The following is a 27,890-nucleotide window of genomic DNA, read 5'->3' as shown; positions in this document are numbered from 1 at the left end:
CAACCCTCAGAATGGGAGAAAATATTTGCAAATGAAGCAACTGACAAAGGATTAATCTCCAAAATTTACAAGCAGCTCATGCAGCTCAATAACAAAAAAACAGACAACCCAATCCAAAAAATGGGCAGAAGACCTAAATAGACATTTCTCCAAAGAAGATATGCCGACTGCCAACAAACACATGAAAGAATGCTCAACATCACTAATCATTAGAGAAATGCAAATCAAAACTACAATGAGATATCATCTCACACCAGTCAGAATGGTCATCATCAAAAAATCTAGAAATAATAATTGCTGGAGAGGGTGTGGAGGAAAGGGAACCCTCTTACACTGTTGGTGGGAAAGTAAATTGATACAGCCACTGTGGAGAACAGTATGGAGGTTCCTTAAAAAACTACAAATAGAACTACCATATGACCCAGCAATCCCACTACTGGGCATATATCCTGAGAAAACCATAATTCAAAAAGAGTCATGTACCAAAATGTTTATTGCAGCTCTATTTACAATAGCCCAGAGATGGAAACAACCTAAGTGTCCATCATCGGATGAATGGATAAAGAAGATGTGGCACATATATACAATGGAATATTACTCAGCCATAAAAAGAAACGAAATTGAGCTATTTGTAATGAGGTGGATAGACCTAGAGTCTGTCATACAGAGTGAAGTTAGTCAGAGAGAGACAAATACCGTATGCTAACACATATATATGGAATTTAAGGAAAAAAATGTCATGAAAAACCTAGGGGTGAAACAGGAATAATGACACAGACTTACTAGAGAATGGACTTGAGGATATGGGGAGGGGGAAGGGTGAGCTGTGACAAAGCGAGAGAGAGGCATGGCCATATATACACTACCAAACGTAAGGTAGATAGCTACTGGGAAGCAGCCGCATAGCACAGGGAGATCAGCTCGGTGCTTTGTGACCGCCTGGAGGGGTGGGATAGGGAGGGTGGGAGGGAGGGAGGGAGACGCAAACGGGAAGAGATATGGGAATATATGTATATATATAACTGATGCATTTTGTTGTGAAGCTGAAACTAACATATCATCGTAAAACAATTATACTCCAATAAAGATGTTAAAATTTTTTTTTATTTCCTCATGACTTAGTCTTTGTAGTCTGTATGTTTCTAGAAATTTATCCATTTTTAATAGGTTGTCCAATTTGTTGGTGTATAATTATTCATAGTAGACATCGTAATGTCTCTGCTTTCATTTCTGACTTTGAGTCCTCTTTTGAGTCTAGCTAAGGTTTGTTTCTTTAGTTTATATTTGATATTTCATTTTTCAAAAACAGCTCTTAGTTTCATTGATCTTTTCTATTGTCTTTTAGTCTCTACTTCATTTCTGCTCTGATCTTTGTTATTTCCTTCCTTCTAAATTTATAAATTTAGACTTAGTTTTTTCTTCTTTTTGTAGTTTCTTGAAGTCTAAAGTTAGGTTGTTTGAGATCTTTCTTGTTTCTTAATAAGGCTTTTATCACTATTAACTTCCCTCTTAGAACTGCTTTTGCTGCATCACATAAGTGTTGGTATGTTGTATTTCCATTTTCATTTGTTTCAAAGTATTTTTTTATTTCTCTTTTGATGTCTTCTTTGACCCATTTGTTGTTCAGTAGCATGTTGTTTAATCTCCACATATTTGTTGATTTTTCCAGTTTTCTTCTTGTAATTGATTTCTAGTTTCATATCGTTGTGGTCAGAAAAGATGCTTGGTATGATTTCAGTCTTCTTAAATTTATTGACTTGTTTTGTGGCCTAACATATTATCTATGCTGGAGAATGTTTTATGTGCACCTGAGAAGAATGTGTATTCTGTTGCTCTTGGATGGAATGTTCTATATATGTCTGTTAAGTCCATTTGATCTAATGTGTCATTTAAGGCCAGTGATTCTGTATTGATTTTCATTGTGGATGATCTATTCATGAATTAAAGTAGAATATTAAAATCCCTTACAACTATATTGCTGTCTATTTCTTCCTTTATGTGTGTTAATTTTTGCGTTATATATTTAGGTGATTCTATGTTGGGTGCATAAATATTTACAAATATTGTATTCTCTTGTAGGGTTGACCATTTTATCATTTGTATAATGACTTTCTTTGTCTCTTTGACTTAAAATCTATTTTGTCCATTATAAGTATAGCTAGTCCAGCTTTCTCTGGGTTCCATTTCAAGGAATGTCTTTTTATATCCCTTCACTTTCAGTCTTTTTGTGTCCTTACATCTGAAGTGAGTCTCTGCTGAGGCCCATATAGATGTTTTTTGTTGTTGATGTATTGTTTTGTTTTTTTATCCATTCAGCTACTCTATGTCTTTTGTTTGGAGAATTTACTCCATTTACATTTATAATAATTATTGATAGGTACATAGTTATTGCCATTTTGTTAATTGTTTTCTGGCTGTTTTGTAGTTCCTCTGTTCCCTTGTTCATCTCTTGCTCTCTTACTTTTTGATTTGATGGTTTTCTGTAGTGGTATGCTTTGATTCCTTTCTCTTTGTCTTTTATGTATCTACTGTGGGTTGTGCTTTGTGGTTACCATGAGCTTACATAAAACAACTTATATTTTTATTTATAACAGTTTATTTTAAGTTGATAACAACTTAAGTTTGATCTCATTCTAAAGCTCTACATTTTTACTCCCCACACCACGTTTTATATTGATGTCACAATTTACATCTTTTAATCTTGTGTATCCATTAACAAATTGTTATTGTTATTAATATTATTAATATTGTTATTATTGTTAAAAAATTGTAGTTTTACTACTCTTGTCTTAACCTTCCTAGTACCTTTATAAGTGATTAACTCACCAATTTTACATTAGATTTTTCTGAATTTTACTATATATTTATCTCTAACAGTGAGATTTATACTTCCATGTTTCTCATTACTAATTAGTGCCTCCAACCCTCTTTCAGCTTAAAGAAGTTCCTTTAACATTTCTTGTAAGTCTGGTCTAGTATTGATGAACTTCTCTAGCTTTTCCTTGTCTGGAAAACCCTCTATCTCTCCTCCAATTCTGAAGGACAAGTTTGCCAGCACAGTATTTTTTTCTTTCAGCACTTTAAATATATCATGCCACTCCCTTCTGGCCTGATGTCTTCAGAAAGTGAGAGTGACCCCAGGGCATGGGGTTTTTGGGTTTTATGCGTTAATTTCATAGGCTAATGAGTGGGAGGAATATTCTTGCTATTTCAGTGAAACGTGGGTATTTCCCAGGTATTCAGCCACTGCCCACTTTTCTGGTCCACGTAAGGGGGAGTGATTTTTAGTATTACAACAGGGGTCCCCAACGCCCGGGCCACACAGCAGGAGGTGAGCGGTGGGTGAGCCAGCAAAGCTTCATCTGCTGCTCCCCTTTGTTCCCATTACCGCCTGAACCATCCCCCACCCCACCACCCCCCATCCGTGGAAAAATTGTCTTCCTCGAAACTGGTCCCTGGTGGCAAAAAGATTGGGGACCACTGTATTACAATATAGGTATAATGAGCTAAAGGTCAATGACCAGACTATTCTTGAAGCCTCCTTGGTTTCAGCCAGTTCCAGCTCCTTTTTATTGAATCCCAACAGCTGTGCCCCTCCTTCATTTTCTAGCTGTTCTGTCCTCCCCTTTCCTTCCTGTCTTTTAACAGGTTTGGACTAGAGCAGTGGTTTGTCTTTTTTGGGTGGGAAGCCACGGATGTGAACTCTAAAACTCTGAGCTCTACCCTACGAAAGTGTGCTTATGCCATTCCTGAGCATTATGGCGCAGTTTGTGAACCTCTGCATGGTAATATTGTTATTAGTCTGCTGGGGCTGCCAAAAGAGAATACCACAGAGTGGGTGGCTTGAACAAACTTCTCACAATTCTGGAGGCTAAAATTCTAAGGCTGAGGTGCTGCCATGGGTGGCTTCTGGTAAGGCATCTCTTCCTAATTTGCAGACAGCTGCCTCTGTGTCCCCACATGGTCTTGTCTTTCCTCTCTTTCCTCTGTGCCCATGAACTCCTGGTCTCTCCTCATAAGGCCACCAGTCCTACCAAAGTAGGGCCCCATTCATAGGACCTCATTTAGCCTTAATTACCCCCTCAATGGCCCAATTTCCAAGTACAGTTATGTATGGGGTTAAGTTTCAATTTACGAAATTTTCTTTTGGGGGTTGAGGAAGAAAGACACGATTCAGCCCATAATATAAATACTGAGTATAACTGAGTGCTGTGTCTGCATTGAGGGCCCTGCTTCTGTAAGCTGTCTCAGAGAGCACGTGCTCTAAGTGGTTTGCTCCTGAAGCCCACGCACTACCTTACAGCTAAGGTGTCTTATTTGTTGAATTAATGGTGATGAGATCAGACCAATGAACATGAAAAATTCATGGAGGAATATAAGATGCTAATTTAAGCGGCACAGATTAAAATACTGTAGTAATACTAAGGAGAAAATAAGAATAATCAAGGAAAGATTTTTGGGTTTTTTTCCTTTTTAAATGAGATACCTACCTATGCTTGGAATTATTTGCATGCTAAGAAGAACTTGCTGGCATTAGGACATTTACAGTGTAAGAGCCAAAGCCTGAGTTGAAATGATTTATGCAGGGTGTAGACCGATCTGGAGCCTTAAAATTGTAAACTGTGTGTTGAAGGCCTGAACTGAAAAAATAGTTCATAATCTTGGCAGAAAAGAAAATGGTACATTAGTTAATTTTTCCTGGGATAGAGAAATGGAATAACATTTGTTGTTTTGTCAACAGTGTGCTCATCAAGATTTGTAGAGTAACTATTTCAAAGAATTTTTAAGTAGTGAAATTCAGGGAGAAACTTACTGCAAACTGCCAATGAAAGGACCCAACTAACACAAACTGGCTCTAATAAAACCAGGCCCATGTGTTTTTTTGCTTGGGGGAGGGACAGGAGTACAGTTTATATAACAGTGCTACCTGTTTGGCGGTGTAGGAATTCGTATTGTGAAGGGCAAGGATAACCCCTACTCCATTTAGAGGAAAACCTGATGAAAACTTCAGGGGTTTGATGTCCAGGTTGAGGACTTTAATCCATCACCATTTGAATTTGGCTTTAAAAGAATTATTAGGAATTGAACAGTTTACATCAAAATTACAAACAAAATGAGGTAGCTTTATAATTAGAGAATTGTGGTCATGCATGTAGCACCTGGTGTTTAGGTTTAGATTATTTAATAGAGGCTACTGCAATTTTGTAGTTCCTTTTTTTTCAACCCACTAGACCAATATTCTATATAAACAACATCAGAAACATGACTAGATTCACTTTTTAATGTGTTTTACAAATCTTTTATTGCTTCAACAAGAAAATGGATACCAGAAAGCTTTTCTTTTAAAAAACTTATTTGAACTACTTTGAGTCACTACTTTTATTCTTTATTGTCCTTATTTTCGAAGTTTTGGCGTCCAAACTTGGAAAACCTCATGGAGATTTGTATAAACATGCATATACATATATACACACACATTAAGTTTAAAGCCTCAGTTCCTCATTAAACCTTGCGCTCAGGCTCCTGTTAAAAAGAGGTAAAATGGTGAGAAGCTAAAAATCATGGAAAACAAGAATAAATCCCAATTGATAATTTCCTTGTTGTTATGAATTAAAAGACATTTTAAGGCAAAATCTATCACCTTGCTAAAACTTCTACTAAGCTACAGACTCAGATATTTACAAGAAAATAAATAAACAAAAAGCCCTTTACACATGTCAATATGGTTTAATGACAAGCTAGCTGAGGAGTTGCACTTTGTTATTTTAGGTAACTTTCCATTCAGGAACAGTTCATATTTCAATGATTAAAATTTCAGGTGTTAAAAACTAACTTCAAGCAGGGTCATTGTTACACTGAAGCTGAATTCTTCAAGTTCTTGTCTTTAAATTACTATACAAATCCATCACAGTTACATTCAAGCTATTAATTTAAAACACATTTAATGTTTGGTAACTGAGTAAATACAATTACTGTACTCTAGGTCGTTTGATTTTATTTTTCTCTGTAGGAGCTTTCCTCTTTTGTGAGAATCCAGGGCCAGGTTCCTTATTATTCTGAAGAAATGAAATAGCTTCTGGTAGACAGTAATTTTCTACTTGAGGAGGAGATTCCTATAAAAGGGGGTAAAAAACCCAACATTGTTCATCTTTTTCAGATTTCAAACTGTTAATTAGGTAATAGATTCCTTTACTCTGCTTTATGACCAAAAAACTTAAACATTTGTCTTTCAAGGTAGCTATTTAGCACCTGTCACCATTAGTGACAGATCCTGTGTAACAAAATTTCACCTTTATCAGAAAAATGAGTTTATAGCTCAGGCAGAGTGGGGCTAGCTCAGATCTTAATGGTTTCATCTGTAAAATATGGATTAAGTACAGAATATGGAAAATATGGTAAAATACAGTTAATAGCTATCATTTAACTGTGAGATATTATGTTTAGTGTAAATTTTTGAAAATCTTTGAATGGAATGGGATGAATTCCCCTTTTCATTTTTTATGGCTTTTAGTCTGAGGAGAAGCCCCTGTCTGTGTCATGTTGACTGGCTAAAACTTTAACAGAAAACTTTGAAGAACCAGAGGACAGAATGGCAACCACAGCACTAGAAAATGAGGTGGGAAATTCCAGAAAGTTTGGGAGGAGCTCCAAACTCTGTGTTATAAACACTGACCAAATCCTTGCTTGACCCCTAAATCATGTACGTGCAGAGACTCAAGGTAAGGCTCAAAGAACCCAACTAAGATTTGAGCTGCCACTCACTGCGGAGGGTCAGCCAAGTAAACTGCCTGCTAAACAAATAAAATGGTCCTCTTCAGAAGAACATGACAGGATCTAGTCTCTACAACTGATTTGTAATTTCTAGGATACATCTATAATTACTATACACGTGAAGAAGCAGAACATGAACTATTCTCAAGAAAAACAAATCACCCCCCAAAATGGAAATACTTAAGCATCAACTTAAGAAAAAAATATACATATACTGAAAATTACAAAATGCCCATGAAAGAAATCAATCTAAATAATTAGAGATAAGCTGTCCTCAGTGACTAAAAGGCTTAACATAGTAAAGATGTCAAACACTCAAACTGATCTGTAGGTTTAATGTAATTCCTATCAAAATCATAGAAAGGTATTTTTATAGACAAACAGACTTATTTAAAAATTTACATATAAAGACACAGTCAAAAAGAAGTACAGGCCCTAGAATAGCAACAACAATTTTGAAAAAGAGGAATAAAGAGGAAGGAATCACGACCTAATATTAGGACTTATTATGTATACAGTAATTAAGAGTCTTGCAGAGGGAAAGACACATAGATCGATGGAACAGAACAGAGAATGCAGAAATAGACCCACACAAAATGCACATCTGAATACTGACCAAGGTGCAAGTGCAACTAAATGGAGTATAGTTCTTTTAACAAATGGTGCTGGAGCAACTGGACATGCTGAGGCAGAAAACCCCTCAACCAACCTCCTAACAATTTTGACCTAAACCTTACACCTCTACGTATTATCAGACATAAAAAGTAAAAACTATAAAACCTTTTTTAAAACTTGTTTTGCAAAAATTCCTGTTAAGAGGATAAAGGTAGGGGATCCCTGGTGGTCCAGTGGTTAGGACTCAGTGCTTCCACTACCGGGGGCACGGGTTCAATCCCTGGTTGAGGAACTAAGGTCCTGCTAGCTGTGTGGCTAAGCCAAAAAAAAAGAGGATAAAGGTAAATGGATGAATACATAAGCCACAGACTGGAAGAAAATATGTGCAAATACATATCCAACAAAAGACTAGTATCTATTATAAACAACTCTCAAGCGTAAAAAAAAACAATTCAATTACAAAGTGGACAAAAGACATGAAGAGACATTTCAAGGAAGAGGATATGAACATGGCAAATAAGCACACAAAAAGATGGTCACTTTGATTAGCCATTAGGAAAATGCAAGTTAAAATCACAAGAGAGATCATACACCAAATGAAATGGCTAAATAAAAAATGACAACTAAATGCAGATGAGGATACAAAGAAACTGGATCACTCATACATTGATGGTGAGAATGTAAAATATGCCCACTTTGTAAACACACTCTTGAGAATTTATCCCAGTGCAATGAAATCTTATTTTCACATATGAAACTGTACATAAACGGAAACAACCCAGATGTCCTTCCATAGGTTAATGATTAACTGTGGTACATCTGTACTACTCAGCAATAAAAGGTAATAAAAGTATTCATTGTTGCATAAGAATGCAACAATCTGGATGAAACTCAAAGGAATTTTACTGAGTGAAAAAAGCCAATTGCCAAAGTTTACACACTATTATTAATTCCATTTATTTAAGTTTTAATAAATGAGGGATTCTTGGGCTTCCCTGGTGGCGTAGTGGTTAAGAGTCCACCTGCTGATGCGGGGGACATGGATTTGTGCCCCGGTCTGGGAAGATCCCACATGCCGCAGAGTGGCTGGGCCCGTGAGCCATGGCCACTGAGCCTGCGCGTCTGGAGCCTGTGCTCCGCAACGGGAGAGGCCACAACAGTGAGAGGCCTGCGTGCTGCAAAAAAAAAAAAAAAAGAGGGATTCTTGTAGTGATAGAACTGTTCTGTATCTTGACTGTGGTGACAGATACATGAACTTACACATGATAAAACTGCAGAAATCTAAATACACAAATATACATGAATAGAAGTAAAACTGGGGAAATCTGAATAAGCTTGGATTGTATAAAGCCAATATCCTGGTTGTAAGGATATCCTTGTTTTTGCAAGATGCTACCCACTAGTGTAACCTGGAGAAAGTGTATATGGAATCTCTCTGTATTATTTCTTACTACTGCATGTAAATCTACAATTATTTCCAAATAAAAAGTTTCATTAAAAAAAAAGTAACAGAACATCTTGCTCATGACCCAGATGTTGGAAATAGTAGACAATTGCAACATAGCTATTATAACTGTTCTTAATGATATAAAGGAAAATATGCTTGAAATGAGTGAACAGACGAAATCTCAGCACAAAAACAGAAACCACAGAAAAGAACCAAAGCGATTTTAGATATAAACAAGTAATACTTAAAAAAAAAATTTTATTTATTTTTGGCTGTGTTGGGTCTTCACTGCTGCACGCAGGCTTTCTCTAGTTGTGGCAAATGGGAGCTACTCTTCGTTTTGGTGCGTGGGCTTCTCATTGCAGTGGCTTTCTTGTTGTGGAGCATGGGCTCCAGGCACGCAGGCTTCAGTAGTTGCATCATGTGGGCTCAGTAGTTGTGGCATACAGGCCCTAGAGCACACGGGCTTCAGTAGTTGTCGCGCACAGGCTCAGCAGTTGTGGCGTGCGGGCTCTAAAGCACAGGCTCAGTAGTTGTGGTGCACAGGCTCAGTTGCTCCGTGGCATGTGGGATCTTCCCAGACCAGGAATTGAACCCGCGTTCCCTGCATTCGCAGGCAGATTCTTAACCACAGAGCCACCAGGGAAGTCCAAAAATATAAGACTTAAATCAAAGTCTCACTGGATAGGATTAAGAGCAGATGAAAATAACAGGAAAAAAACAGTGAAGTTGGAGATAGATACACAGGAATTGGGCAATCAGAAGAGCACAGAGAAAAATAATTGCAAATAAGTGAATACAGGCTTAGGGGCCTGTGGGACAATATCAAAAGAGTAACATGAGTAACTGAATTCCCAGACAGAAAAGAATGAAGCAGAAAAATAGCAGAATGAAGAAATAATGCCCCAAATTTCCCAAACTTGGTGAGAGACATAAGTTTAAAGAAGCTTTGTGAATACCAATCAGGATTCATACAAAGAAACCATACCTGGAAATATAAATGGTTGAAAATCAAAGATGAAGAGAAAATCCTGAGAACAGCCAGGAGAAAAATGACACATTGCATAAAGGAGAACAATTCAAATTACCATTAACCTCTTATCAGAAACAATGGAGGCCTTAGGACTTCCTCAGTGGTCCAGTGGTAAAGAGACCACCTTCTAATTCAGGGGACACAGTTTCGATCTCTGGTCAGGGAACTAAGATCCCACATGCCCTGGGGCAACTAAGCCTGTGCGCCTCAACAAGAGAGCCCGCATTCCACAAAACTACAGAGCCCAGGCGCTCTGGAGCCCACGTGACCCAACTAGAGAGAGAAAAAAACCCACACACTACAACAAAAGAGAAGCCTGTGTGCCACAATGAAGAGCCCATGCCACAAAGATCCTGCATGCCTCAACGAAGATCCCAAGTGCTGCAATTAAGACCCAACACAGCCAAAAAACATTATTTATTTTAAAAAATAAATATTTTGTTAAAAAGTAAAAAGAAAAAGAAACAATGGAGGCCAGGAGAGAATGAAGTCTTTATTGAAGTACCAGAAGAAGAAAAAAAACTCAACCCCAAATTCTATATCCTGCCAAGAATCTTCAAGAATAAAGGTAAAATAGACATTTTCAAAAAAAAGAGAAAAAAAGAAAACTAGCATTGGTCCCCATCATATTTGTACTACAAACTAAAGAAAGTTCTTCAGGCTGAAGGAAAATGATACCAGATGGAAACTTAGATATTCAGAAAAAAATAACACTCAAAATGGTATACATTAGGGTAAATATAAAAGACTTTTTTCCCTTTTGATTTCCTTAAAATACATTGGATTGTTTAAAGCAAAACTTACTTAAAGTATAACACTGTACTTGTGGGGCTAAAACAGATAGATGGGCCAGACATTAAATATTTTAGTAGTTGCAAATTTCTGTTGCGACTACTCAACTCTGCAGTTGTAGTGCAAAAGCAGCCAAAGAGAATACGCAAATGTAAGAACGTGGCTGGGTTTCAATAAAACTTTATTAATAAAACAGGCAGTGGGCTGGATTTGGCCTGTGGGCTATAGTTTACTGGCCCTTGGTTTGAAGAACAGGGGAAGCAAAGGAATCTATATGGTTCAAGATTTCTGCATTTTATGCAGTGGCACAATATTAACTCTAGGAAGATTATGAAAAATTAAGGAAGTATATTGTAATCTGTAGAGCAAAACACCCCCGCCCCTCTAAAAAAAAAGCAGAGAAGTTTTTGCTTTAAAAAGACAATGGAGGGTCTTCCCTGGTGGCGCAGTGGCTGAAAATCTGCCTGCCAATGCAGGGGACATGGGTTTGAGCCCTGGGCAGGGAAGATCCCACGTGCTGTGGAGCAACTAAGCCCATGTGCCACGACTACTGAGCCTGTCCTCTAGAGCCTGTGAGCCACAACTACTGAGCCCGCGTGCTGCAACTACTGAAGCCTGTGCACCTCGAGCCCATGCTCCGCAGCAAGAGAAGCCACAGCAATGAGAAGGCCACGCACTGCGATGAAGAGTAGCTCTTGCTCTCTACAACTAGAGAAAGCCCACGTGCAGCAACGAAGACCCAACACAGCCAAAAAAAATAAAAATAAAAATAAAAATAAAAAGAGACAATGGAGGGGATTTCCCTGGTGGTCCAGTGGTTAAGACTCCACATTCCCAATGCAGGGGGCCTGGGTTTGATCCCTGGTTAGGGAACTAGATCCCATGTGCAGCAACTAAAGATCCTGCAAGCTGCAACAAAGATCCCACACATGGCAACAAAGATCCCCCATGCCACAACACAGCCAAATAAATAATAAATAAATATTAAAAAAAAAGACAATGGATGAAATGGAATTCTAAAAAATATTAAATACCAAAAAAAGCAAGAAAAGAAGAACTGACGAACAAAGAACTGAAGAGACAAACCAAAAACAAATGGCAAAAAAAAACCAAACAAACAGTATCAGTAATTACGGACTAAACATTCCAGATAATAAAAAGCAAGGCCCAACTATGTCCTGTTTACAAAAAAGCCGTTTTAAATATAAAGACACAAATAATTTAAAAATTAAAAAAAGATAAATTAAATACCTGGGAAAAAAATTAACCAAGGAGGTAAAGCATCTGTAAACTGAAAACTGTAAGACACTGATGAAAGAAACTGAAAAAGATACAAATAAATGAAAAGATAAGCTGTGCTCATGGACTGGAAGAATATTGTTAAAATATCCTTACTACCCAAAGCAGTCTGCAGATTCAATGCAATCCCTATCAAAATTCCAATGGCATTTTTCAGAGAAACAGAACAAACAAACCTAAAATTTGTATGGAACCACAAAATATCTCAAATATCAAAAGCAATGTTAAGAACAACAAAGTTGGAAGCATCATGCTCCCTGATTTCAAACTATATTACAAAGCTACAGTAATCAAAATAATACGGTATTGGCACAAAAACAGATCAATGGAACAGACTAGAGAGCCCAGAAGTAAACATATGCATACATGATCAATTAATTTACGACAAAGGTGCCAAGAATATACAATAGGGAAAAGACAGTCTTTTCGATAAATAGTGTTGGGAAAATGGAACCCCCACATGCAGAAGAATGAAACTCGACCACTATCTTATATCATACACAAAAATAAACCCAAAATGGATTAAAGACTTGAACATAAGACCTGAAACCATAAAACTCCTAGAAAAAAACAGGCAGCAAGCTCCTTGACACTGGTTTTGGTGATGATTTTTTGGATTTGACACCAAAAGCAAAGTAACAAAAGCAAAAATTAACAAGTGAAACTATATCAAACCAAAAAACTTCTGCACAGTGAAGGAAACCATCAACAAAATGAAAAGCCAACTTATCAAATAGGAGAAAGTATTTGCAAATTATATATCTGATAAGGGTTAATATCCAAAATATATACAGAACTCATACAACTCAACAGCAAAAAAAAAAAAAAAAAAAAAAAAAAAAAAAAAAAACTGATTAAAAAATGGGCAGAGGATCTGAATAGACATTTTCCCAAAGAAGACATACAGATGGCCAACAGGTACATGAAATGGTGCTCAACACCACTAATCAACAGAGAAATGCAAATCAAAACCACAATGAGATACCACCTCACACCCATTAGGATAATTAACATAAAAAAGACAAGAGATAACACATGTTGGCAATAACATAAAAAAGACAAGAGATAACACATGTTGGCAAGGATGCAGAGAAAATGGAAACTTTGTGCACCATTGGTGGGAATATAAATGGTGCAGCCACTCTGGAAAACAGTATGGAGGTTCCACAAAAAATTAAATACAGAACTACTATATGGTCCAACAGTTCCACTTCTGGGTATTTATCTAAAGGAAACAAAAACATTAACTCGAAGATATCTAACAGCCAAGACATGACTGTCCAGCAATGAATGAATGGATAAAGATAACTGGTATGTACACGTATACACACACACACACACACACACACACACACACACAAAATGGAATATGATTCAGCCATTAAAGAGGAAATCCTGCCAATTGTGGCAAAATGGATGGACCTTGAGGGCATTATGCTAAGCAAAAAAAGTCAGAAAGAGAAATACAAATACTGTATGATCTCTTATTAAGTGGAATCTAAAAAAAACAAAACCCTCAAAACTCAATAGATACAACAGAGAACAGACTGGTGGTTGCTTGACAGAGGCAGGGGGGTGAGGGGTGGGCAAAATGGATAAAGGTGGTCAAGAGGTACAAATCTGTTATAAAATAAATAAGCTGTGGGAATATAATACACAGCGTAATGGTTATAGTTAATAATACTGTACGGTATATTTGAAAGCTGTTGAGACTCAATTTTGGAAGTTCTTATCACAAGATTAAAGAAAATTGTAATTATGTGTGGTGATGGATGTTAACTAGACTTACTGCGTAGATCATTTCGTAAAATATACATATACTGAATCATTCATTATTTTGTACACCTGAAACTAATGTTATATGCCAATTGTATCTCAATTCAAAAAAAAAAAAAAAAAAAAGGTGGCCAGACTCATCATTTAGGCAGATCAGAAGACTCCTCTTTGGATAAAAATGAAACAATTCAAGAAGCACATAAAGTTATGAATCTAGGAGAGGTGTCCAATAACTAGTTCATCCACACCATCTCACCCAGCTCAAAATGGACAAGACCCAACTATGCTCAGTACTTCTAAGCAGCTTTTTACCCCCTGTTTTTTTTTTAAGTGATATTTAAAAAAATTAATTATTTATTTTTATGTTTGGCTGTGTTGGGTCTTCATTGCTGTGTGCAGGCTTTCTCTAGTTGCGGCAAGTGGGGGCTACTCTTCATTGCGGTGCGTGGGCTTCTCATTGCAGTGGCTTCTCTTGTTGAGGAGCATGGGTTCTAGGCTCGCAGGCTTCAGTAGTTGTGGCACACTGGCTTAGTTGTTCTGCAGCATGTGGGATCTTCCTGGACCAGGGCTCAAACCTGTGTCCCCTGCACTGGCAGGCTGGTTCTTGACCACTGTGCCACCAGGGAAGTCCCTACCCCCTACTCTTAATCATGGACAGAAAACCAAGAATTACTAGATATCTGATAAATTCCTCTAACATGGAAGATAAAAACCCAGATAAAGGGAAAAACACAGCTTGGTGGAAGTAGAAACTATGCAGAGATAAGAAAACTTAAAAAAAATACATCAATAAATCCTCTGAGAGCTCACAGAAGGTATTAATCAATGAAACAAGAAAACATTAAAACAATAAAATATAAATTCAAACAATGAAAACAGGTCTAAAACATGATAGCAAAATGAAGTTGATAGAATATTGAACTGCAAGAATCTCTCAAAAAGATAAAAATAAGTGAAAAATAATAAAATCTAATATACAAATAGCAGAAGTACAGAAGGAGAGAACAGAAAGTGGGAAAAAAACCCCTCATCATTGAAATAATTCAAGATTTCCCAGAACTCAAAGATAGAAGTTACCAGACCAGAAAGGGCCCAAGTGCCCAGCATAATATAAACAGATCCTCATGAGAGTGTATCATTTTGAAATTTCATGAAACTGGGGCAAAAAGAACTTCCTAAGTAGATTACAGTTACATATAAAGGATTAAGAATCAGATGGCTTTAGACTGCTCAATGGCAATACTAGAAGCAAGGAGACAAACAATCAAAAGTCTAAGAGAAAGCAGTTTCCAACCTAGAATTTGATGCCCAGCCAAACTATCAGTCTAGTAGGAATGAGAATAGAAAAAAGAATTTCCACACATAGAAAGTCTCAATTTACCTTCCATGTGTTCCCTCTCAAGAAGTTACGAGAAGAGACCTCCATCACAATGAGACAGCAGATCAGGATGACATGCAATTCAGAAAGAGGAGATTCAACAGAAAAGAGACAAATGGTGGTGAATGGAGCTCCTGGGACGATGGCAGTGTACAGAAGTAGACAGAGGGTGACAAAGATCCCTGCAGTCACCACACCTAGTTTCTAAGCTGAAGTCAGAACACTGGGGTGAGCCTATCTCAGAGTCCTATCTGTGCTTGGCTTATCTTGGCCATGAACTTGACATGAAGCTGCTGCTCTCCCCTCCTTAGCCTGCTGCTTCACACTATAGAAGTGTTCTGTTTTGACTTACTCCAGAGAGCTACAGATAGGCAATAATAAGCTCAGATGCAGAAATACAGAGCAGCTCACTCCCCCAATGTGTTTCTCCAGACATCTAGTATTTGACACACATTACAACCCTGAGAAAGGCAGGAACAACCGGAAAGGAGCAACAGGGAGTTCCTATGGGACTAGCAATCTTCTATTTCTTATCCTCGGCACCTGAATGACATTTTGCTATTCTTTAACCAGAACATATTTTCTATACACTCTTTTTTATGTAAAAAGAAAAAAATACCCCCAAATTATAGCACATGTACAAGTTTAACACAGCACAAGTTTAAGCAATTAATCTATGTTGGGTCCCATCTTAGATGGCAGCTGTATCCCTGAAACGATCAGAAATTTCTGGAGGGATGAGGTATGGGAAGTTCTCTACATTCCCCCAATCCCTGCCCTTTTCCCAGTGGGTAATATTTTAAAACCTCATGTCTCAACAAATAGAGATTTTTAAAAAGTTATTTAGATGTTCAAGGAGAGCTAGTACTGGTTTACTAAGTCCTAATCAATACACCCCACTGCTTTATGACAGAGGCTTTGCATGCATGTTTCAGGCACTCCTATTAAAAGCTGACCAACTTCCAAAAACAAGCAGCAACAACCACAAAGCAGGTTAGTTTTGGCTTCCCCCTACTTCTACACTAATCTGTTTGAAATCCTTTGTTGTAAGACATTTACAATCATGTGTCATATCTTGCTGATTCCTGATGGCATTTTAGGCACTCCAGTGTCAAGATTTTTCTTTGCCCATTCAAACCACCCAACATAGGCCAATTCTGAACAGGAGTATAGTGAGCCCTCCATGTAGTGTTTCATTTCCCTTACTGTCTAACACAGGTATTTACAGTGTATCGAAACAAAAGGTCAAGAAAATTTAAAAAGGACCCTTGGGTAAATGTTTCTCCTTGGACTCGCGCAATCAATTTCTGCTTTCTTTATATTCCAACATTTTAGAGGGCACTTTTAGAGGTACCCAGATTTTTATACCCATTTCATATTTAACTTCTAGGCTAAATGTTTACATAGGTTTTCATTATTTTAAAAAATAGACTGAAACTGAAAGGGGTTGAATGGGGGAGACTAACAAGAGATTAACAGTCTATGAATAACAAGCCGAGGGTTTTGTTGTGCAGTTATGTCTCTATGCATATAAGCACATTTCTGGTGGTGAGGAGGTCAAGGACAGGATCTTACAAACCTGCATAAGAAAATCAGCAATGTATTCCGTTTTCAAGCAGTACACATTCTGGGCAGCAGCTTCTGCTATATTAACTCCCAAGTCATCTGGTTTTAGTTTATTAACGTCAGAAAAGAGATGTGTAGCTTCTTTAAATAAAGATACAGAATGACCAGGTAGCACCTAAGGAAAAAACAAAAAGCATCACAATCTATCAGTGTTTCAAAGTAGTTCAACTGTATAATCTACACATAAAGGATTACCATTTCACAAAGCACAGAAAATCAAGAATTGATCACAGCAACCTTGTCAATACAAACCTTTGCTCCTCCTGACTGAAGAAGGCGTTTGAATCCTGCTTCTCGGGACTGATCGACATGTAAAATAACCTTCCACCCACTAAATGCCCCCTACAAATAAAAAAATAATCAGTGTTGAAATTATTTGGAAAAATAAATGACAAAATAATATAAAAAATACATTATTTTCTCTGTCAATGAATAACCTTATAACCTTTACTTCTGATGAACACACTGATAACTATCTTGGTCAGAATACTCTGAAACACATAGCCACGGTGTCTGGCACACAGCAGCCCATCAATAAATACATGAAGAATGAAGGAAAATGTTTTAATGATTTGGTAACATTAAAACAAAGCAACGTGACATTTGTTTAGTCTTTTCTACTATTTTTTTCTTAAAACTAATCAAAGGTAGAGCCTAAAGCACAGCTTCTTAGATGAGATGAAGCCTCCAGTTAATATTTCTCTTGAAAATATTTACAAATTTGAAACATAAAATATTTAAGTACAGAATTAGCAATTAACAGAAGCCTGTGGAATTACTTTAAAAGAAAGGGAATCAAGGCTAACAGGGACTTGGAGACAGCAGAGAACTCAGAATATAACACAAAAGATGATATAACTCAGGTTCTTAACCTTTTTGTGAGCCATGGACCCATTTGGAAGTCTAGTAAAACCTATGGATCTGTTCTCTAAATAACTTAAAAAAAATAACAGCTTATATTGAGATGTAATTTCCATACCATATGAATGTTTTTTAAATGTCCAAAATAAAATACAAAGTATTACAAAAGAAACCATTTTATTGAAAAGTATCAAAATGTTTCAAAATTTGTGACATAATAATAGACGTGCTTCTATATTAAACCCATCATAGGGTTGAAAATACGGTTCAGTCAAAAATGCATTAAGGGACTTCCCTGGTGATCCAGTGGTAAAGAGTCTGTCTTCAAATGAAGGGGATGCACGTTCAATCCCTGGTCAGGTCCCAGGGATCCCACATGCCGTGGGGCAACTAAGCCTGTGTGCCACAACTACTGAGCTTGCATGCCTCAACGAGAGAGCCTGCGTGCTGCAAACTACAGAGTCAACATGCTCTGGAACTCACGCGCCACAACTAGGAGCCCATGCACCCTGCGTGCCACAAATAGAGAGAAGCCCGCACGCCAATGAAGAGCCCATGCACTGCAATGAAAGATCCCATGTGCCTCAATGAAGATCTCATGTGCCACAACTAAGATCCAACACAGCCAAAAAAAAAAAAAGCATATTTAAATACACCTAACCTACTGAACATCATAGCTTACCAGCCCAGCCTATCTTAAATATGCTCATAACACTTATATTAGTCTGTGGTTGGGCAAAATCATCTAACACAAAGCCAATTTTATAATAAAGTGGTTGAATGTAATTTATTGAATGCTATACTGAAAGTGAAAAACAGAATGGTTTTAAGTATATCGGTTGTTTACCCCCATGATCACGTGGCTCACTGGGAGCTGTGGCTGCTGCCTCTGCCCAGTATCACCAGAGAATACTGTACTGCATAATGCTAGCCTGAGAAAAGACCAACATTCAAAATTCAAACTATGGTTTTTACTGAATGTGTATCACTTTTGTACCATCATAAAGTCGAACCATCGCAAGTTGGGGAGGTCTGTATGTACTATTTTAAAGTTGTGACAAACATAAACAGTATTTCAAGTTGCAATCACAATACAAGCAAAAATATCTGATTCCTGTGGGGCAAAATCATAGTACTGTTCATAGTGTTGCGATTTGTTGCCTAGACTTACAATGAAGGAAATGTTAACTTTCAATTAGAGGTTAGTAAAAATAAGGATGTATTTCTTCCCCCATCCAAAGTGTATAGCCTTCCTGGATCCCAATGTTCATTGTAGCACTATTTACAATAGCCAGGACATGGAAGCAAGCTAAATGTCCACCAACAGAGGAATGAATAAAGAAGATGTGGTACATATATATGATGGAATATTACTCAGCCATATAAAGGAACAAAATTGGGTCATTTGTAGAGACGTGGATGGACCTAGAGGCTGTCACAGAGTGAAATAAGTCAGAAAGAGAAAAACAAATACTGTATATTAACGCATATATGTGGAATCTAGAAAAATGGTATAGATGAACTTATTTGCAAAGCAGAGAGACATAGATGTGGAGAATAAATGTATGGATACCAGTGGGGGGAAGGGAGGGGGTGGGATGGATTGGGAGACTGGGATTGACATATATGCAGTACTATGTATAAAATAGATAACTAATGAGAACAGAATGTATAGCACAGGGACCTCTTAGTGCTCTGTGGTGACCTAAATGGGAAGGAAATACAAGGAAGAGGGGATATATGTATACATGTGGCTGATTCACTTTGCTGTACAGCAGAAACTAACACAACATTGTAAAGTAACTATACTCCAATAAAAGACAAAACAAAACAAAACAAAAACAAAGTGTATATAGCCTTCCTGAATTTGATCTATAAAACTCCTTTGGGAGAGTCTGTGGACCCCAAGTTGAGAAGCCCTGAAGCTGGATGCTAGAAAGACTCTTTGGAAGAAATACAGTATGGGTCACATTTTACACATATAAATGATTTTTAAGAGAGCTATCAACATTATATATATCTTACTGCTGATCATAATTAGAAGAATTAGGAATCAACACTAAGCTCAATTTAGAATGTCCAAATTAAGTATATCAATCAAGTGATAAAAGACAAATAGAATTATTCTTATTTTGTCAAGCACATTCTCTGAAAAAAAAAATCTGGACTAGTCATGACATCGAATGCCATTTATACTACCTACATTAATTATATACGTTAATACCTCAATAATGCCTGATTCTTGTCTTTGCTGGATTTTCTTCCTCCATCTCATCGCTGCAAGTGCTAGTTTTCGTTGCTGTACACTGATTCCAGTCAAAACATCAAGTATGGAACTACTTCCCCATTCATAGTCTTCTTCCTAGAGAATTAGTCCAACAAACTTTTGAGTTCATAGAATATGTCCTCAAAGAATCCACAATCTAATAAGAGTTACAAGCTATACATTCCATTCCTCTAAATACAGAGGATACTAAGTAAGCATCAGTTTATGAGCATGGAGGAAATGTAGATTAATTTGGCTTCGTATGAAAGTCAAGTATATCTGGCTTTTAATTAGAAATCAGAAGAATATTGCATACATTTCTAAGAAACTATATCTTAGCAATTGGTAATAGATTATTGGGCTTCACCTACTGTAAGATGAACTTCACAGAAGGACATGGTCTCAAAAGAGGTATGTATTAACAGCTTGATTACCTGTCTACACAGGCGAGATCCCTGAATGATCTTGATTGAAAACGTCAAAAAGTACACGATAGATATTACTGCAATGGTCAGTTAGGAACCAAAATATTTCAAATAATTAGCTTAATATTTTATGTGCTGGAATCAGTTATTAAGACCTTTACTTTTAAAGAAAAACAACCCTTCACATGAATTTGCATACACACCAGCATGAAGCGCCCAGCAGTCCTGCAAGCTTCAAGGTAGGAGCGATGGAGCACCCACTTCCCAGCTGCCACTGAAGCTAAATACTTCTCGTTTCGAAGTGGATGTCCCACAACAATGTGTGTACAGTTGGGATCAAAGCACTGCTTCTCAATCACTAATCCACCTTGATTAGAAAAAATATAGGTACTTTATTGATTCTTAAATTTTCCTGAGGGAAAATGTACCTCAACTATGCAGAGGAATTATTTATAAACAAAATGTACCAATAAACAAACCCCCTAACATACTTTACATATATTTTTTAATAAAATAATGTTTATTATGAAAATTTAAACTCCAACAGTAGATAAAACAGTAAAATGAACCCCCATACACTGGCTACCATACACTGGCTAAGATTATCAAAATTTCACCATCCTTACTTCAAACTACCCCGTTTTTTGCTTAACCATTTTAAAGCAAATACCAGATATCATTTTAATTTATCCCTATGTATTCAGTATGCATCTCTAAAATACATGGAAATTTTCTCATACAGCTACAATGCCACTATCAGATCTAATATAATTAACAAAAATTCTTTGCTCTCTCAATACTAAATCCTTGTTCAAAGGGGGAAACTATTTCTTCTGCTTTTAGTGGAAATAAGGTCAGTAGACCCACACAGAAGCTTGGGAGGGAAACACTAGGTAAATAGAGATGAAGAAGGTGGGAGCTGAACCCTTTTTCAGATATGTATTATGAAGTCTGACTTTGAGGACAGAAGAAGGCATAAGTAAATGTAAGCTTATGTAAAGCATGGCTTTTGATTACACTTTAGAGGTTAGGCAGAGTATCAAGAACTTTCTAAGATTTCAACAAAACAATGGAACTCCACTCATGCTTTACAGATGACTCTAATAATAGCAACAAGACTTTTTGAGCACTTACTATATACATGCCAGGGACTGTTGAAAGTTGAAAGTATTAACTCATTTAATCCTCACAACTCTATGAACGCACTATTGTTATGTGCAATTTGCACATGAGGACACAGGTACAGAGTAACTCACCCAGAATCACAGTGACAAAAGAATAGGTAAAAATTCCATTCCTAATATCAATATCTAACTCTACATAACAAATTTATTCTGTGACCAACAGAATAAATAGTTCTCCACATCCTTAAAAGGATAGCACTAAATGACATTTAATCTTTTCTTGATGATTCAGGGCCACTATTAAAAACAACCATTATTTCTTAATGTTTTCTCTAGGTCAAGTTGTCATATTAAGTTCTTCCCAGTAATGTTCTTAACTCTATAGGGCTGCTTTGTTCAATACAGTAGCCACTAGCCACATGCGGCTACTGAACACCTGAAGCACAGCCAGTCCAAGTTGAGATGTGCTGTATGTGTAAAATATATCCCAGATTTCAAAGACTTAGTAAGAAAAAAAGGTAAATTATCTCACTGATATTTTATACTAATTACACATTGAATATAATATTTTGCATATACTAGGTTAAATAAAATATATATTTAAAATTAATTTCACCTCTTTCTTTCCACTCTTTAAAATGTAGCTCCTAGAAAGTTTACCTTCCTAGTATGCTGCTTTCAGAATGGTGTCAGATGGAGAGCCTGACAACTAGTGGAATAAGAATGTCACATGAGGAGGAACTCCTGTCTGGATGTCACTGTACCTTCAACTTCATAAAAATGTAGTTTTAATCATATTTTAAGTCTATAATTCCATTGATTTTGTCCAAGGTTTCAACAATGAACAAATGCTCAAAGCAGCATAAGATTCTTAAACCTTAATGGTTGGTTTCAATTTAAATCTTTAAATCCTATGACCCAGTGACTTTAGATTTAGATTAGAGCTTTATAAAATCAAAGTTCTACTGGTGACTCAGTGTATGGCCTGAGGCAAGTTACCCATCTTTTTAATCTCAATTTCCACAGCTTACAAATTATATCAATAATTAGCTACATTTGACTTCCAAATAAGGTTACTATATGGGACATTTTTGACCTAAGTAAAATATTTGTACCTAGTTTTTCAATCAGATGACAATAATCAATACGTTCTTGAGGATTCAGAGATGACAACTGAAATATGTACTGTTTTTTTAAGTCTTCATGAGTCTCCTCTATCGTTATAATCTGGAATGGAAGAGTTTATTTTAGAAAAAATTAACATTAAAAAGTTATCAGGCCTATGTTCTTTTATAGTGACATTTTACTTAGTCTTCTGAGTTATCAAATATAGAAATAATAATAGAGTGCAAAGAAATGCAGTTTTCAACATTCGATGAACCCTTGATATTGATATCAATAAATTCTGAATGCAGCATAAGAGCAATATCCAAAAGCCTTATCACCAAACTAAGGATAAACGAACCTTTTCTCTAGGGTGTGGAGCCACAGGTGGGTTGGCTAGGGGGAAGGCAATACTGGGGGCTTGAGGCGTAGGGATCAGGTGGCTGTCTTTTATTGGAGTTTCCAGTTCTTCAGAGATCGGGTGTTTTGGGGCTTCAGTCACACATATGTTCTCAGGATCACAGACAGCTGAGGGCAATAAAATGCTGCAGTGTGATGTTATCCAAATACGACTAAGAACAAAGTCTAGGAAATATTCTCATCTGTCTTAGCCAAGATGAAATTAAACACAAATTCTGGAATGTAAAGAGTACATGCAAAAAAAGTAACCTATTTCTAGAGCTTATAATTAAATGCAATTAGTTAGCTTTAAAAGGGCAAATGGCTTCTCTGTGGGTTTGCCTAACCCTTTCTTTAAGTACCATGCTCTCACCAGTAAAATGTAGACAAAATTTTAAAAGTGAGAGCAATTCTACACCTGAAGAAAATCAGAAGCAGAGATAAATCTATATATCTAGTATAGAGATATAATCATGTGAAAGAGAAAGGGGGGGGAAATGACCAATGATGAGAGATGGGAAGTATTTTGTTTTCAAGGTAAAGTCCAAGGAAGTTGGATAGGGAATCCAGAAAGAAACACATACAACTCCAAATGTAGGTATGTGCTGGGTGGAATTCAGAAGAAGACTTAAATGTAACTAAGATGACTGGAAGAAAAACCAAGCATTAACTACACAACGCAAAAAGGACTGGAAAAATGTACAGGGAAAAAAATGCCTAACCCTAAATTTCCAAATTTAAGAATCAAAATATATTTTTCAATTTACCCAAATCTAAGGTTTGGGTTTAAACTTAAAACATCTAGTGAGTTTTTCATTTGCATGTACAATTCAGAGAACCACAGTAACCACAGGTGCTTATCTGTTTATTGTCAAGAGGTCAACATGTACCTAATACAAACAACTAAATAGATTTCTTTCTCATTACCCTGTTCAGCAATTTCTGAATCATGTAAAGGCTCCTGGAAAGGAGAATCCTCCAATTTTTTAACATCAGCCTGAAGCTCAGAGTATTGTGTGGGACAACTAGGCCACTGCAAATTGCTGGCAAGTCTTGCTCTCTCTTCCCTGGCTGTAGGGTCATCCCAAATGATCTGTTCATTTTGGGAGGGCTCTGTGTTGACATCAGGTACTGTTTGACGAGATTGCCTAAGGAATAAAAGTCACAATTTTAGTAACGGATAGCCATAACAAAATCCCACTCATAAATTCTGTAAGTCTTGTAAATTGGTGGTTCACCTTTATATGTCCACCATCTAGCACATAGTAAGCACTTGAAAATACTTATTGAATAAGTGAACTTCGGGAAATTTTTAATTTTTAAAATGTTTCTTCCAGAAACTTATCTGTTTTACCTAGAAAATGAAACACATATTTTGACTGAATGTCCATATATTTAAAACTTCAAAGGGGGAGTTTACTGTCAAGAAATTTTAAAAAATTCTAAATGATTACTGCTTTTAAAAAGGGATTTCTCTTAATTATATAGGCTTAGGGTAACATGGTAATGTTTAGAAACCTGGTTACTTTGCTGACCAGTCAATAGTTGTATTTTTATCACTGGAAATAGTAAGAACTATAATTACACAGGAAGTGTACTATCTACAGGCTGCCTTAAAAGCAGGTCCTTTTGGCTACTGGTAACCAAACCTCCCAGAGTCTAGGTAGAACAGCCTTACAGTGAACTACGGTGAAACATGTTTTTATGGTATAACTGTAACAATTCCACTGGAAAGTAAATAGAATTCCAATATCTTCCTTCACTGTGTATACTGAATATTTCAATTCCATATATATATGGAATCTTAGTAAAAATAATTTGCCAAAGCTGATGGTACTCCCAAAGTGTTCATTTGCCTCAAATACAAGGAAGATGGCCTTTTATTCTCAGAGCTTATTTATTTACTCTGACTTTGACACAAGATTTAGGCCCTCTAAAATGATAAAACATGATCTGGTCTATTAAACAAAAAACCATTTTTGCTCAGTACTCAGATAAAAGAAATAGCCTCATGAAATATACAGTTAATGTAGATAAATGCACAGTTAAATTAATTCAAGATATAAGTACCATAATTCATCAATCAGAGATTTTTCTATCAAGGAAAAGATGAAGTTATTCTACTGAACTTAAGTCACATCACACTAAGATCTGTAATCACCTTCCCTAGAAGACAGATTTATAAAGAGAATACAAAACACATGTAGTTCCAATAAGAAGTAACTGCTTAAATATATATATACACATATATATATGCACTTACTGTTTAATACCAATATTATTTAATTCTAATATTAAGAACTGAGGGGACTATCCATTGAATCCATTTCAAACAAGGCAAACTGGATCTTAAAATCATTTCTTTCTCAGGGGAGGTAATAAAATGTATTACTCATGCCTCACAGGAAGCAGTTGCTTCGTATGGAATTAACCTCTGCTTCCTGTCCCCAAGTAAGAATTCTAGAACTGCCTGGAACAAGAGAAGGAAGAAGGAAAAGTTAGGAAGGAAGGGAGGAAGGAAAAGCTATTCTGCCACCAGCGACAGGTACGGACCTCAGTGCCTCTAGGACTCTACTTCGTCCGCTGCGGGCAGAGCGAGCGCTGTCAGGGGTTGAAGAGGCACTGTTACAACCACTTCTTGAAAGGGAAGTCCTCTGCCCTTGGGGTTTCACTAGTGAAGTTGCAGACATTATCTCCTGCAGCTGCTTTTGAAAGTTCTCTCTCATCTCCAAGGTCTGTGTCAGAGCTTGAAACAAACACAAATACACCAATCAAGGGAAGTTTCTCCTTTCTATCACACCCTATTCACATTAACTATTTTGTCTAGATTTGGTTGAACATAAATTTATTAACTTGACATTTATCAGATACTTACTATAGGCTATAGTAATGTACTAAGACTATGAATCCTGCAGAACATAAAGGCAACCCTTACTACGAGGACTGTAGAGGAAATAATCAGGAAGCCCTTTGCAGACACTGTGCTAAGACCCACAGTCGTCATCCTTTTGTAGAGCTCCCTGCCTGCTTCTGACCCTCTCATGTTCTGTACTACACCAAGGTACATTACAGTCATTTATGATTTTCCCCTATGGTCCTCAAAAACACAGACCACAACATACTTATCTTTGGTTTCCTTGTAGACTAAACATTGAAGTAGGTACTAAATAAAGATTTTTGGAATGAACAGAGTGGGACTAACTAAACAGGTAAATCATAGACAGGGAAAGCTATGGTAGGGTGAGAAAAATAGAAAATATTAATCCATTAAAAAGAGGACACCTATAGATATAAGGTTATTCAATGCTGTACTCTTTATAACAGCAAGAAATTAGAAATAAACTACATTCCCATCAACAAAGAACTGGCTAAATAAAGTGGGCCATTCATACTGTGAATACTATACAGTTGCCAAAAAAAGGGAAAATGACTGAAAAAGATCCTATGTACTAATAAAGACACTCCACAGGTAGAACTGCTAAATAAAAAGATCAGGATCAAAGTATAAAACAGAATATACAATAGTCAGTATTTACGCATTTTTTTAAAAGTGGGGAAGGAGAAAACTTATTTATTTATTTTTGGCTGTGTTGGGCCTTCGTTGCCGCGCCCGGGCTTTCTCTAGTTGTGGCGAGCGGGGGCTACTCTTTGTTGTGGTGCACGGGCTTCTCATTGCGGTGCCTTCTCTTGTTGCGGAGCACGGGCTCTAGGTGTGCAGGCTTCAGTAGCTGTGGCACACAGGCTTAGCTGCTCTGCGGCATGTGGGATCTTCCCGGACCAGGGCTCGAACCCATGTCCCCTGCATTAGCAGGTGGATTCTTAACCACTGCACCACCAGGGAAGTCCCAGAAAACATGTTTGATTGTACGCATGAAACAGCTCTAGAAGGCTCCATAAGAAAATAACATCAGAAGGGTGGGAGAAACTTTTCACACCTCCTTCTGCACCTTTAAAACCATGTGAATTTATGTTAAAATATATTGTGCACATAATAAAACTTTTTGAAAGTCACTGAAAGGAACTGAACCAAAGGACAAATGTTTAAAAAATTACCAACTCCACCTACCTTTAATAGAATAGGGCTGTGTCACACTAACTCTGTAAAATACCTAGTTCCACACATTTCACAGGTTTCACACTAAAATCACTTAAAGCTTTGTTAACTATTACTTAATGATTGGCATGGAACCTCAATTCAGTCCTCAAATATATGCTTTACTTGTATTCAGCAACATAGAAAAAAACTTTTATTTGTCCATCTGATGCAAAGGAAGCATTCCATATTAAAGATACATATTTATAAATTTTTTTTGTTTGTAATTTGAAATATTTTACCTCCTTTAGAGTCATTCCTGCCATTTCCATTTGATGTTGCTGGTTCTTTATTACTGGTAGTCATACTGTCTATATCATTTTCTTCTACAGGCAAATGATCTGGCTATTGAAGGAGAAAAATTACCATTTCTCAAACCAAGCCCAGTATAAGGTTTCATAGCAGTATATGATTGTACATTCAGCTTAAAGAGGGGGTAAATGTATCATCGATATCATCTACCTCATCATCCTTCGTTGTCAAATCAGCTGAGAGTAGTCGGTTATTACAAAGTCTGCCATCTTGCACTGCACTGATATCCAAGCTCATTTTGGGATTATAAGTATGTGGATAAAGAGATTCAGGAAGATGTTTATACTCTTGGGCACACTGCAATACAATGGTGTGCTTTAAAACAGGACTGAAAAAAAATCTTAGCAAATAAGTGATGTTAAGTAGAATAAAGACAGCCAATACATTATGTTTTAAGATGGCAAGAGTCCACAAAATTAAAGTTTTGAAAAGTAGTTGACACTTAAAAATCCCATCAAATGACAAACTGTCCTCACTTTTTAAATGTCATGTCCACTAAAGTATAAAATCTAATTCTATTTCTATGCTTTTGCCAAGGTATCTATCACATTCCAGGCAATACCCAGAAA

General features: G+C 36.8%; 1 protein-coding gene across 3 annotated transcripts in view; it reads right to left on the bottom strand.

The window, feature by feature from the left end:
* Nucleotides 1–5,271: 5,271 nt before the first annotated feature.
* Nucleotides 5,272–27,890, bottom strand: part of TOPBP1 (DNA topoisomerase II binding protein 1) — a 75,575-nt gene continuing 52,956 nt past the window's right edge. The window contains exons 18-28 of one of the 3 annotated variants that reach the window (XM_067737775.1): nucleotides 27,472–27,618; nucleotides 27,252–27,354; nucleotides 25,470–25,662; nucleotides 23,844–24,064; nucleotides 22,879–23,045; nucleotides 22,529–22,640; nucleotides 20,493–20,656; nucleotides 19,823–19,960; nucleotides 16,990–17,079; nucleotides 16,691–16,852; nucleotides 5,272–6,113 (exon numbers count right to left, since the gene is read on the bottom strand). In XM_067737775.1, coding sequence (XP_067593876.1) covers nucleotides 5,970–6,113; nucleotides 16,691–16,852; nucleotides 16,990–17,079; nucleotides 19,823–19,960; nucleotides 20,493–20,656; nucleotides 22,529–22,640; nucleotides 22,879–23,045; nucleotides 23,844–24,064; nucleotides 25,470–25,662; nucleotides 27,252–27,354; nucleotides 27,472–27,618 — 1,641 coding nt within the window. In that variant the 3' untranslated portion in view covers nucleotides 5,272–5,969. Of the gene's footprint in view, nucleotides 6,114–16,690; nucleotides 16,853–16,989; nucleotides 17,080–19,822; nucleotides 19,961–20,492; nucleotides 20,657–22,528; nucleotides 22,641–22,878; nucleotides 23,046–23,843; nucleotides 24,065–25,469; nucleotides 25,663–27,251; nucleotides 27,355–27,471; nucleotides 27,619–27,890 lie in introns of those variants that run through there. The other 2 variants (XM_067737776.1, XM_067737777.1) reach the window with 2 other exon arrangements.

Source organism: Pseudorca crassidens, chromosome 5 (assembly GCF_039906515.1).
Source record: "Pseudorca crassidens isolate mPseCra1 chromosome 5, mPseCra1.hap1, whole genome shotgun sequence".
NCBI classification, from domain to species: domain Eukaryota; kingdom Metazoa; phylum Chordata; class Mammalia; order Artiodactyla; family Delphinidae; genus Pseudorca; species Pseudorca crassidens.
This window is presented reverse-complemented; position numbering and strand designations above follow the sequence as displayed.